Genomic DNA, 13,895 nt, shown 5'->3' on the forward strand with positions numbered 1-13,895 from the left:
TGTTTATTTTAAAGGCAGAGATTTGAAGGAACTGCGTACGTGAGGATTTCGATGGGTGTTAAATATTTACGTTTAATAACATTTGAAAGTGAAGCAATCCTTCGAGACACGCGATATGCTTTGTTATGCTAAGAGGTTTAGAAATTCCAATACAATGTCTAAACAACTAATCAGATGCGACACAAAGGATTGACCGAAATAGCTTATCATTAGATTAAGGGGTTTTTGTATTTTCGCATTTAACATTGATCATATTATTGGCATGCAAAAAAGGCATGTTCAGTGCTGAGGATTGGTAAGCTTAGAATGTATGGCATTTTTGTAACCAATAGTTAATTTGGCCATGTAACCTAATTCAAGTTATATCAACCTCTGAATCAAAGGGTCACGCTATGAGAAATTAATGTTTAATCTTCACCGGTCTTCGAACTGATCACGGAACTATGGATTTGTATTTAAACCCGTTCCGTATTTGAAAATGATACTAAATCCTTAACGGTCCTGGAAGTGATACTGAACTCCAATCGCTCCTATACCGGTCCTGGAACTCATGCCTAATCCATACCAGGATCTGGAAATGATTTTGAATCCATTCCGATTTTGGAATTGATACTTAACCTATACCGACCCTAGAACAGATCCTGAACCCATACTGTTCCTGGAACTAGCACTGAACCCATACCGGTTCTTGTATAGGTCAATGATGCTGAAACCCATGCAGGCACTGGAAGTAATGTTGAATCCAAACTGGATGTGAAACTGTATCTATTATCATAAAGAATCTAGATCTGATATCGAACCCTTACCGGTTCAATCACCGAATCCATATCTGATCTGGATCTGATACTGATCCCATACCAAGCCTGGAACTCATATTGATTCCGTTTCGGTCTTGGATGTGATATTGAAACCTGTTTCGGCCCTGGAATTGATGCAGAACCCATTCTAGTCCTTAAAGTGATTGTGAACCTAATGCCAGTGCTGGAATTGATATTCCTCATATACAGTCCTCATATAGATGTTCTCAACATTTCCTAGAACCATTACAGTTTCCTATTCTGATCCAACAACTGACCCTAGTTACCATACTGCTCCACGACACGTACATTCCCGTCAGTTTTTAGAAATGTTGCGCTCAATTTGTTTAGGAATTCGTTCCAAAATAATAAAAAATATACTGGACCACTTCATGATCATATCATCACTCGTACGTACCTGCTCAACCGGGTGGGTTGAGACCCGGATGTTAGTGAACATACGATCCTCTTCTATCGTTTCTGTATATGTGTGGTTGTGCACGTGTGTGTGTTCTTATGTAGGGGACTTTGCCGAATCCGCTTGATATGCAGGGCCTGGTGGTGTGCCATTGCTAATCGCGCGATAGGATTTGATTCGCGTTTTCGACATTTTGCAAATTCATCACAATCGTGTGGTGATGGTTTTTGTTTTTTCCCCCTGCCCTACACAGACACACACACACACCCCGGTTGCAGCAGCACAATTAGCTGCGCTGCGAAGTGTCCGATAATCAGTTTGCAAATACACACAACAAAAAAGGAAATTGGAAGAAACTGTTCGGTTGGGTTAATGAAACGTGTGGGGACAGTCGAGCGTTGAGTGCGTCAGGGTTTTCGTGCACGAACGTCGTCGTCGTCTTCGTTGTGCGTTGATAAGGACTTAAGACCGTCGTTTCAATTGCACTGAGGAAGAAGAACCAGCCGCGGCAGCAGGGGCTCCTTCTCAGCTCCATTAATCTTTCTCTTGCCCGCTCGGTCGCTTACTCTTTCTCTCTCTCTCTCTCTCTCTGCCTCCCTTTGGTGGCCCGGTTTTCTTTGGCGGCCAAAAAGTCTCGTGTGTCGTAAAACGGAATTACGCGAAGATAATCGCAATCGCGCACACCGCAGAAGAAGAACGCGCGAGCAAGAAAGTTGTGATTCCGTTCCCCTCCGATGTGTCAAATGTCAAGGTAAAAGGTGTTTGCGGTAGAAGATTAATGCTGTATTAGAGTGAAGCCGGTCCGTTCGCCACCCCTCTCTCGGCAGTGTGCTGTGAGCTAATGTGCTGTGCGTGTTTTTTTCTTCTTCAAATGCTGATTGTTTGTGCCAACTATGCGTAAATCACAAAGTGCGAGCAAAGTTGCGTTTTTTTTAAGTAGAATTCCCCAACCTGTGTACATTAGCCGTGTGCATCGAACATTAAGTAATCTAAAGTAACGAACACCGACTCACTACACAATACCTCCCACTGGCTACGGATAGGTGATTAGGAGCTTGTGGCTTAGATTAGGATCAGTGCATAATTTTACTGCCTCTACCCGCTTTTGAATAGTTCGATTGTGTTGATTAGCGGTGGAAAACAACAACAAAATCATCCCTGCCGACAAAACAATATGCAAGTAGCGTGAGGGGTCGGTTAATGATCGACTATCATCGTGCATTTAACAAGTGAAGATCCTTTCGAGATGAGAGTATGTTTATGGAACATTTCTCATCTCAATCATTTTGATAATAATGCCTTGATTTCTGTTCTAAATGTGAACCAAATCTATCTTGAAAAGATCCGTTTCGACTCGTTTTTTTAAATTAATTCTGCTACTGCATGTGCGCGAACTTGAACGATCCTGCTTGTTGTCGCCCGGGGGTTCGAATAGAAGTCTCCCGGTAGTCTGCTGCATCGGTAAAACGATTCGGCGGGGAGTCGCCGGTCTGTGATAAAGACCAAACCCATTCAACAAGTCTGTCAAGCGACACAAAAAAGGGAAAGGGTTTTTTGATAAGAAACGAAGATATGTGGGGACGAAAGGAGGGTGTTGTTGTGGGAAGGAAAGTGAAGCTGTTTGAAGTTTGATGATACGAAAGATAAGCATTAGTCGGCGCGAACTTATCAGCTTCATGTGTGTGTGTGTCTTTAAACGTGGTATAGGGAGGTGATAGGACCACCACAGACAATTAGGTAGGTTGAGGGGTAGCGAGAGAGGATTTTTTACCGCAGAGCAGCAGCGTGGTTTTGTCCACTCTGTGTGGGGCTCTGCTCCGCTTTGTCCTTATCGTGTTGGTATCAGGGTTCGTCACTCGCTGTCTATCGTTCGTACGCGCTTGATGGGTTTTGGGGGGCTGGGGGACGTATGTAGATATCGAGTGGAAACACTGATGCCCAGGTAGTGTGTGTGTGCGGCTGTGTCACAGCAAAGTCTACTACCTAGAACGTACAGTGGTGCGTGAAATTGTAGAACAGCTGGTGCTGTGGGGAATTCTTTCTGCACAGACACTTTGTTTTATCAGGTGCGGCTGAGTAGTGCGATGATGATGCACCGTGCTGGAAATATGGCACCAAAACGCAGCAAAGACATCCGCCTGCAGAGCCGTGCAAAAACGAGGGCAAGGACCTCTCGAGGTTATTCGAGGTGGCGAAGCTGCATAGCTTGCCACAAGGGAAAGTGTGTCTATTTGGAGAGTTATTTTTGGGAGTCCCAGTTGTTCAATTTGAACACAATTTTAACCACTGCTGGTGTGTTGCATTGTTCTGGAAGATCTTTATGCTTTTGGTCTCGAAAGGGCAGAACAAAATTCCAGAATTCAAGAGATCTTCTGGAAGAGATATTCCAGGATTGTTTGGTGCTACCGCTGAACTGGAATAGGGTCCAACTGAATTGATTTTGCTTCAGCTACTAACTCATCTGACTCATCCTCCAATGGCCAAATGTACCTGTGCGTGGTGGCGAGTATTTCGTAAATAGCTCAAAATATATTCATTAATTAAAAATTCATAGCGCTGACGGAGATAGAGATACCTACATACTCGTCAACCCTGCCGGCAGGACGACGATACGCACACACACACACACTCCCCTATGAGCATAGTTTCACAATATTCAGCAATTATGCAGCAGCACCGTTCGTCGTCGTTGTCGTCTCCACATCGGTTGTCAAATGCTATGCCAAATGCGTTGTTCAACGAAGACGGACGACCACGATGGCGGCGCTTGGGGGAAAAGCATTGGAGTGTTGCGTTTAAAGCACCCATTCAGGCACGAACCAAAACCAGTAAAAAAAAGGGATAAATAGTCGCAATTTTCTTGTACACCAACAGAGCGCCAGGGTGGTGGGGTGCCAGATTGAGGGGAGGATGCCGCGGAGCCGGGGGTATATTGCGTCGTTCTTTTTTACAATACACACTCAACGAAAAAAAAAAGGCCAAACTCCGCGTGCTACGAGAATATATCACTGCTGCTGCCGGCCGGCTGGTTGGTCGGTCGGGTCTCCCCCCCTCCCTCGGTATATGTGTGACTGTGTGCTCGAGCCGGAATTGCGCGTCTTTCGGTTCTCGCTCACTTCCTTCCTTGGCGCGGCTCTCTAGAGCAGCTACACGGGTTGGGTGGATTCTAGAGTTGGAGTTTTGACCATTTGAAAATGATTTGATCCCAAAAGGAAGTCGAAAAGGGGCATAGTGCGGGCAGAGAAGAAGTCTGTATTAGTATGTGTGTATGGAGTGAGAATACGATTGCAGCCCAGATGCGCGCGCGTTAGCTCTCTGGTCTGTGGGGCACACGGTTCCTCATATTCGTCGCCGCCGCAATGTTTGTCATACAGGGGTTGTAGTAGGACCTTTCTAGAAGACTGACAGATGTTTTGGGGATTGCGTTGTGCCAGCCCCCTCCTCAATGGAAAAGCGTGTGAAAATGTTGTTATGATGTTTCTGCTTCTAAAAGGCGTTTTTGTCTGTGTGATGGCGATGATCACTTTATTGCGATTTATTTAATGTTTGGAATGTAAAATGGCCTCTATTTTTTTTGAACAGTTTGCTGTCATTGTGAAATGGGCTTATTTTGAAAAAAAAAGATATCTTATTTCAATTTATATTTGCTTATATAAAAAGTGTGCACCTGTGCATACAATTGTAAAGCGCACTGTAATCGATGTTGTCCTATTACTTCTCCTACACACACCGCTCATTCCTACTACACAGAGGTGTTGTGTGTGTTGATAAGCTGCAAAAGCTGCAGAGAGGAATCGCAAAAACAAAGCAAAAAAATTGGCTTTTTGTAGTTCTCTTTGTTGGTAGTAGTGATGTGCTTTTTCGAGTGCACCCACCCGGCTATCGTCGTTCGGAGTCGTCCGGAGTCGTCCGGAAACGCCCGGAGTCGTTCGGAGTCCTCAGGAGTAGTTCGGAGTCGTCCGGAGTCCTCCGATGTCGTTCGGAGTCACCCGGAGTCGTCTGGAGTCGGAGTCGTCTGGAGTCGGAGTCGTCTGGAGTCGGAGTCGGCCGATTCCGGTCGACTCCTATCGACTCTGGACGACTTCGAACTACTCCAGTCGACTCCAGACTCCACTCCGGGCCACTCAGACTCCAAACGACTCCGGACGACTCCGGATTATGCTGGGTGGACCTACTATCCGGAGTCAGTTCCGAAATTATTCGGCTTAGAATTTTTGCCAACTTGACCCATCACTAGTTAGTAGGCATTTTATTGCCACCATCATGCTCCCAGAGCCGAATAACTGAGGGCCACCGAATCTTGTACGCCTAAAAGCAGCACATCAAAAAGACCTCCCCAATCATCGGTTGAGACGGTCAAAGTGATAGTTGTTTTAAAGCATACAAAAAGATGAAAATTTCACCCGAAAAAGTTGTAAACAAAATTAAAATAAAAGCCTCGCTTTATTCCGTGAGGTCTCTGCAATATCTCCCTTTGGTTAAATCCCGACGCGTTGCGGGTTGAGATATTTCTGTCGGGTTGGATTTGCTTGTTCCACCGGCCCGTTCCGAAAATGCGATCAAGTGTACAATGAATAATTATTACGTGCGCGTGGTTGCTGTTGTGTGGTTGTGGTGCATCGCCATGCATCGGCAGCAGTTGTATTGCACTACCGAGTGGTCGGCATGGAATGAATAGAAGAAGGGAAAGAATAAAAGAGAGAGAGAGATAGCAAAGGAAAAGGAAGGATCATCTTTATAACGGAAAAAGGCCCGGTGTACAAGAGGTATGAAGGGTAAACAGGGGACACAGGGGACAATAAAGCTGCTACACATATGATAATGATGGTGATGCTCTCGAGTTTTGATTGCACACGGCGTTTGTCGCGTAGCTCTTGGCAAGCGCTCACCATCCCCCTTGAAAGCGTTCTCGTTGTGCGTGGGCTGATAAAGCAGGTGAGGGTGGTGAGAAGGACGGGGGCGGTGTTGGGCTTTTATTTCTGTTGTCAATTAAAGCGGGCAAGATGGACCGATCCGAGCCGATGACGTACGTTTGGCGCGCGGATTCGGTTCCGTGATGCGCAAAGCGCGGACTCAGAATGTCAATCGGGGCAACATCTTCCATTCCTCTCCCCCTCCTCTCCCAAATGACGATCGACAATGGTGATGATGGACCGAAATTGTGGGGTGAAACAATCAGCAGCGGTTGGTGGGTGGTGGTTGTGTAGTAAAACCCGCGTGTGCGTTCTTTTTTCCGTTCTGTTTCGAAGTTTCGATCAACGCAACAACGGAGGGGGAAGGGAAGGGGAGGGTCTCCTGATGAATGTTTACTGATCGTCTCCATGATTTGCCTGCGTTTGTGTGTGTGGCTGTGTGCTGCGTATAATTTATCGGTTCCAGTTCGGTGCGACTCGTATCTGTGTGTGTGTGTGTATGTGGAATAAATAACGTTTCCAGCCATGCTCGCGCTTCCCATGCTGGGCAGGAGAATGTGTACCATTATTCAACCGTCCAAAGCGGGGGGAGTTGTGTGTGTGTTGTGCCTCTAACACACAGTTGTGTGGCGAGAAGTTGTGAGGAAGTAGGTGGGTGGAGGCAATGATACACGGGGCTTTTGTTGCTGTTGAGAAGGAAGATAATAGCAATTGTTTTGATAAACAACAAATTAAGCAAATCTAGCTGAAGCCTGGATTATAATTTGCAAGAAAATAGCAACGATTTATGGTAGAATGAATTTGAAACGTTCGTTTTTTTTTTGCTAGGAATGTGTACCGTGCACTATGATTCACTTTGTGTTTGCTGTCCATGGACAAATTTATAAACTGTCTCGTTTTGTTTGTGTAAATAAAAAAAAGGTATCAACATTTTGGAAGAGTTGTACAAATAAACATTTGATTGTTTATTTATTTTACGTCGACAGCCGTTCTTTTTTCTACTCAAAGCAATGCCTCAATTCAATGCCTTTTTTCTAATGTCTCTTCTTTCCCGTCTTTCCATTGGTCTATTGTAGCAATGCATCGGTCGGGCTGGATGCAGCCTTCACACCACGGCAACCCTGTCACCAGTGTAAACGGTAAACGGTTTGCGAAGCAGCGGAACGCTGGTAGTGCCATCAACACCACCACCACCACTATCCTCGGTAGCAGCTACTACGAGGCGGCCACAGCAATCACCAACACCACTATCTGTCCAACGGCCGCCACTGTCGCCGTCAACGCAGCCGCCATCCACGACGATGATGCATCGCAAGAAGCGAAAGTGTAAACTTTCCTCGTGAACAACTTATATGTGTGCCTTATCTCATTGCTAAAAAAACACACCCACACACTCCCACAAACTCATACAAGCTATAACAACACGTCGAGTGTCCTGTTAATCCTGGGACGAGTTAAAACCGAACGCGCACAACATACACCCATACTTACCCTATCGTCAGGCGCAGCAACATCCGCAACATTGAACCAGTCTGCAAACAAAACTACAGAAGAAAAAACAACCATCCAGTTTTCATCAACAACCAACTACTCCTTGCTACAGTCCTTCCAGAACTGTGGATAGTTGTAAAACCCAACTCCAGAGCCAAGGCGAAGAGAGAAAGAGAGAGCGAAAGGAAGAAAGGCAGAAACAATCAACCACAACCACCGGCCAGTCAATCAATCACCGCAAGCGCGTCCTAGCGGGACGAATCAGGATCGGATCGGTCGGGGGGTAACAGGAAGGATAAAGAATAGAAAGTACGACGAAACGCGCGCATTCTTTCCTCCCATTATACTCCAACGAAACTGCACACCTTTCCGCTCGGTGTGCATCATCATCGCCCTGGTGTCCTGTTGCGGTGTGTCCTGGACTCTCCGGATTTATATACAAATTTACATTTGTAGTTTTATATTTTAAACAAAATCTAAACCTTAACACACACGACGCCACTCGACGCTTCTCGAGCCCAGTGCAAATCTTGCTGTGAACGCGTGTCTGCGTGTGCGTGCGTATCCTTTCACGCGCACCGGAAGGAAGCAATCAATTAGGCGGTGGGGACAGGTTTCGGCTGCTCCAGGCTACTTGTGCAGTGTGTTTGTCTATACAGAAGTACAACGAATTTCGAATTTGGACGTGTGAAGCGCAGCACAACACCACCCCCCTGTTGGAGTAGAGCGTAACGTTTGGAAGAAGGAAGAGCAAGAGATACGGTGGAAATAGCGTGAGAAGGAGGAGAAGAGAGCGCATACAAATAATAATAATAATAATAATATTAACCCGGTAGTACAACAAACGCTTGTCGTAGACAGGTGTGATTAGTTTGTAAAACGTAAAAAAAGCAACTCAAGCAGATTATATTCACATCGCCATACGATTAAGAACGAGAGAGCGAGAGGGGGATCGAATCCTCGAAGGAAAAATCTACAAAGATAAGGAACGCACGAAGAAGTAGGAGAAGAGGATCACAGCCTTCCGGTCCTTTTGCTGTAAGACAGTAAGCAAGTGGAAGAGGACGAAGAGAACGAAGAGAGAGAGAGAGCAAGAGGATCCTAATACACTTCCACCGTGGTTGTAACCGCCGTTAGCCCCTGTCTGGAACGTTTTTTTTTTGTTACGTGCTTCCTGTACTTTCTTCTGCCGTCGTTCCCCGAGGGTCGTTCATTGTACATGCGTGCATGAACGGTGCATCAAGCGACGAGTACTCTGGTGCTGCTGCATGCGACGTCGTGGGCCGTACTCACTGGCCCCAGTAGCAGCGGCGGAAGTGTTTGCATAGCAGAGGAAACGAACGGGAAACGACCGTAGGAGGGGACATCACGAGAGACACCATACACACACACGACGGGGTGCGGTGGAGTGTAGTAATGGAGGAATCGCAACAGACGACAGCATCGCAGGCGGAACAGCAGCAGAAGGAACAGCAGCAGCAGCAGCAGCAGCAGCCGTCGCAACTGCCACCACCGTCCCAGCAACAGCAGCAGGGCTTTGGGACGTACATTGCGCTGGAGGACAGTACCGGGCCGCCGACGCTGGTGGACGAGCTAGCCTTCGAGAAGGATGACATCGTGCACGTGTGGATGCCGACGGTGACCAAACCGCCGACCAGTACGGCGGCCGAAGGTGAAGGTGGACCGCGCGTCGCCTGGTACAAGGCCACCAACGCGCGCACCAAGCAGACCGGCTACGTGCAGTGTAAGTTGACGATCATTTCCGTGGTGTAGTTGAAGGGAAGGGAAAGACAGGCATAGAGGGGAAGGAGAGGTAGACAGAATTAGATTCTAACGCCTGAGGGGTTCAGGTCCGTGCCAGGTAAAAGGGGCTTGAGTCGTGGGGTCTTTGCGTTACTAGAGCGTTATTATTTCACTGAAAAAAGTTTAAGATGGCAGAATGTCTACCGATTAGTTTTTTTTTACATAAAAACCCGCTTTACTGAATTGTTCTAAATTTACTTTTTTTTTTTTTTAGTGAGCAAACTCTCGCCGCTGGAAAACATTGATCCCGTTGTGTACAGCGGGGGCACAGCGCGCCAGTACATCGGTACCGTTCCCGCCGGTACCTGCGTGTCCATCGGTTGCGCTTGCGTTGCCGGTGGTCTCCAGCAACAACAGCATCAGCATCAGCAGCAGCAACAACAACAGTCACAACAAACCGCGATCTCTGACGCCTTCGGTGGGCTGCGGCTAGGCAGCGGCGGCACCACACCGGGCACCACCGATACGACCGGGTCCAATGCGGAAGAGCTCTACGTGAAGTGCGTAACGCCCGCCACGGTGCTAAAAGATCCAGGTAAGATTACAGCAGCACCACCACCATCTCCACTGAGGTGGGAGCAGTAGCAGTAGTAGTAGTAGTAGTAGAGGATGAAAACGACCCCCTACGCTACATGCTCTAACATGCGTGCAATGGATGGGTGATGTTTGGCAGAGAGAAGCTTCTCTTCTTTTGGTTTGTTCGTTTGCTAGCAAGGCTGTTGTTGGGTTTATCATGTCTTTTTGTGTTTGCCCGCCTGGCTGCGTGCCTTGTTCGGAAGTGGCTGTGGTTTGTTCCTTGGCGAAGAAAAATGGCTGCTGTTGGTTTTGTTTGTGTTTTTTTTTCGGTGCTGTTATAGATCCAAACATCTCAGACATGCCTCTTAGCACTCAAAAACCCCTTTATGAAGAAAGGTTAAATCTAACTTAGAACCTAAAGTTTCTTGATAATCACACAACTGATCACACACGGACGACAAACGCCATCATCAGCTTCAGTTTGAGATTTTGTTGAAAAATCTATCAAAACTCCCCTCACACACTCACTCAGTTAGTTACACTTTTATTATACTCATCATCAACCACGATCATCCATCATCATCATCTCATATTTTCATATTCTGTGCACAATCATACTCTCACCCCCCCTCCCCCCCTCCCCCAATCTAACCATGTGATAGCAAAATAATCCAAATTCCAAAACTCTGCTAACTGCAAAACACTGCAAATATACTCACTCACTACTCTTGTCAGCTTTTAGTAACATTTGTTTAAACAAAAAACGGAAGCGTGAGCGTATTCTGTTTGCTGTGTATGGTGTGCCCCACCGGAAAATGAATTTTCCCCCTCCACCCCTCCCTAGTGTGCCCGTGAAGTGTGTCCGTGTTGTCACACACACATGCGACGAACTGTAATATCTACTTATTCGGCAGATTGTTTCATGTATATTCCCCCGCTTGTTTTATCCGTTTTGCGTTTCGTTATGTTTTTGGTGTTATTTAATCGGGTAAAGATAGTTTTTTTTATTTGAAAGGTCTACATACGGTAATAGTGTATTGTACGAATGTAGTTGCAAACACGAAGCGGGAAGCGCTTGGTAGTAGGGACGGTCTTTTCTCTTGGTGCCTAAACGATCTTTGTTGTTTGTTGTTTCGTGGAATGTTTGGTAAACCGTTTTTTCAAACACGATCGTCTACTTATGGCGTTTTGTTACCTTATACTTGCTTTTAGTTTTTTATGAGATAAAATTTAATACTTCTGTTGTTTATTTATATATGTTTTGTCGTCTAATTTATAGTTTTTTACGCGTTACTGCGTGCTTTGAAGCAATTTTATTTCCTTCCGTTTATCTTCCCTCGAACAATTATGCAAGTTTTGTGTTTGGTATCATGTGCAATGATGGATTCCATTGGTTTCTTCTTCTCCCCTTCCCCTCTTAAAACGCATCTATAGTAGCGTCGTCGTACCCGGGTCGTGCTATGTATGTAAATGATATTGTACACACCTCTGCATTGATCGAAAATAGAGAGAGAGCAGCAGAGCAGTCCAATTTTGAATTCGAAAATGTCATTTCTACATTGTTGTATTGAGTGTGTTGTGTGTGTGTGTGGTTGCGATCGATGAAAGTGAGAGAGTAATGATTTTAGAGACATTCGATGACACTGCTGAATGGTTCTTAGGTGTTGGTTTCTTGCTTGACAGATCGCATTTTTAACTATGGAGTTGAAAGTGGAACTGAATTAGATAAACATTGGCTCCAAACCACCACACCATGCCAGTTTAGTTTAAGAACGGATTATTTTCAATTAAAATGTAACAGTGAGTTGTGTGCATTTGTATCTTGCGTATACTTTCCATTTCAAAATATTTATGTAAACCTCGAAAAAACAACAGTACCGAAATGTGCCGTATGTAGACTTTGTTTTACGCGTAGATAGGTCGTTAGATTTTTCTTCTTGATTTGGATGATGAAAGCAGGCAAAAAGAAGGAGCCCACGGCCAGGAGAGCAACGACGACACCCTGATATCACCCACCACTGTGTGTAGACTTTGATCACTTGGTGTGGCCAAAAATTCCGATTTTCGTACCAAATCAAACTTGAAGAACGATTCTTTCTGCTGTTGTTGTTGGGTGAAGCACACACAGACACACGCACACATCTTTTGCTTCTCGTTGTTTGTATGGGTACGGATACATACATGTATGTGCCGGCAATTGTGCGCTTTTGTTTTGCAAATAAAATTGCAGTATTTTTTCCTCGTGTTGTTCGTTCTGTTAATGTGTTTTTGAGCTGTGTGTGACAACGAAACAATGATGTTAAACAATAAATTGTATCCCAACTCTTTCGAGCCGATAATCTTCTACTCGATACAAAGTTGATTTATACTTTTTTCTCTTTTTATCTCTCTCTCTCTTTCTCTCTTTTTCTATCTCTCTCTTTCTCTTTCTTTTTCTCTTTTCTATCTGAAACCAAAAAAAAAATAACAACCAACAACACCCACTCACATGTTTCTACCTCTTATTGCCGCTTTCCTGTATATACACTATTTTGTTTTGTGTTTGTATTGTTTCTTTGTTTTTTGTTTTGTTTTTTTTTTGTCGTTCTGTTTTTAAATGTTTTTTTTAACTCCTGTTTTTTTCTACCGACGTCTACAAATTATTGTGCCATAAAAACCATTACAACCTCTTTCCCTTCCCTCCTTCCTTCCTCCGTCCGTCTTACCGCTTCCCATTCCCTACCCCGCATCAACATCAACTCACTTGATCTCTTCTTCTGCTCTCTCTCACTGTCTTTCTCTCTCTCTCACACACACACACTATCTCTCCTGTAACTGTGACCGTTTCCGTAGCACTAAAAGATGAAATGGCTAGTAGAACCAGTAACAGAGCTCACGCGACCGAGTTTGTTTATTTTGTAACACCCATTATATGTTTGTTTTGTAAGTATAGTTGAAACAGATAAAAAAGAGACAAGAACAAAGACAAAAAAAACAACAACCACCACCACCACCGCCACCCCCAATCAATCAAACTAAACCACCCACACCAACCCCCCTAACGAAACAACAAAACTTGTTGCCAAGAGGAGTTGAAAAGCGAATGGACGAAGGAATGAAAACGTGTGCTAGAATGGCATTATGTGTGCGTGTGTGCGATTTGGGATGAATGTTAATTCTGAATGGATCGAGTGAACGAACAAGCCGGAAGAAGAAGAAGAAGTAGAAGAGCTATTGCAATCAATTACAATTAGAGCATTCTCGCGTTTGGTGCTGCTTCATTTTTTCCGCTAAACTTGCCTAAAATTTGACCCTTGGAAACAAATTAACCTTTTTTTGGAACAAAAATGCAACATTTTTCTGGTTTTGGTTGGTTGGCTATTGTTTTGTTTTTTATTACACACTCTTTTCTAATTCAATCCATTTGCACGCACAAATGCAGACACATACACACACACATACATACATGAGTGCGGGTGTGCGTGAGTGAAAGATAAGACGATAAGAGAGGAGAACAGCAAGATTTGAACTAACTCTATTGTTTGTTTGTTTGTTTGTTTTCCTTTTCTTTATTCTCTCTTCCTTTTTCTCGTTCTCTTCTTATATATCCTTCTTCTTACCCACTCCTTCCCTGCTCTCCCCAACCCCCGTACGTCTCTTTCATCTTGGTTCCATTGTTCTTCCAATCCTCTTTCCTTCCGTGTTTCCATTTGCTCTGTTCCTTTACTTCTTACCCTCTCCTCTCACATATCTGCGGCATATATCCTTTTCTTCTGAACATCGATTTCCCGAACTTTCCCCTTTTCCCCCTTCTGACGGGATTTTCCTTCTACACAAAATGTGTGATGTGTGCTGTGTCCATCCGCTGCACCATCGGGCGTCATCGAATCGCGGGCAACCGTAGGCCGGGACTACATCTGGGGGCTTGGAAGGCAAGGTGGACAGTGTAGAAGTAAGTATCGTGGCGCGATAATCGCT

At 45.0% G+C, this 13,895-nt stretch overlaps 1 protein-coding gene across 4 annotated transcripts in view; it reads left to right on the top strand.

Moving 5' to 3' along the window:
- The window catches only part of LOC121592513, a 43,216-nt gene that overhangs the window by 17,087 nt on the left and 12,234 nt on the right, over positions 1-13,895 (top strand). For 3 of the 4 annotated variants that reach the window (XM_041914015.1, XM_041914016.1, XM_041914017.1), the window contains 4 exons: positions 7,205-9,363; positions 9,637-9,957; positions 12,771-12,860; positions 13,822-13,869. In XM_041914015.1, coding sequence (XP_041769949.1) covers positions 9,036-9,363; positions 9,637-9,957; positions 12,771-12,860; positions 13,822-13,869 — 787 coding nt within the window. In that variant the 5' untranslated portion in view covers positions 7,205-9,035. The remainder of the gene's footprint in view (positions 1-7,204; positions 9,364-9,636; positions 9,958-12,770; positions 12,861-13,821; positions 13,870-13,895) is intronic. The other variant, XM_041914018.1, reaches the window with a different exon arrangement.

The sequence above is a fragment of the Anopheles merus genome, chromosome 2L, assembly GCF_017562075.2.
Source record: "Anopheles merus strain MAF chromosome 2L, AmerM5.1, whole genome shotgun sequence".
NCBI classification, from domain to species: domain Eukaryota; kingdom Metazoa; phylum Arthropoda; class Insecta; order Diptera; family Culicidae; genus Anopheles; species Anopheles merus.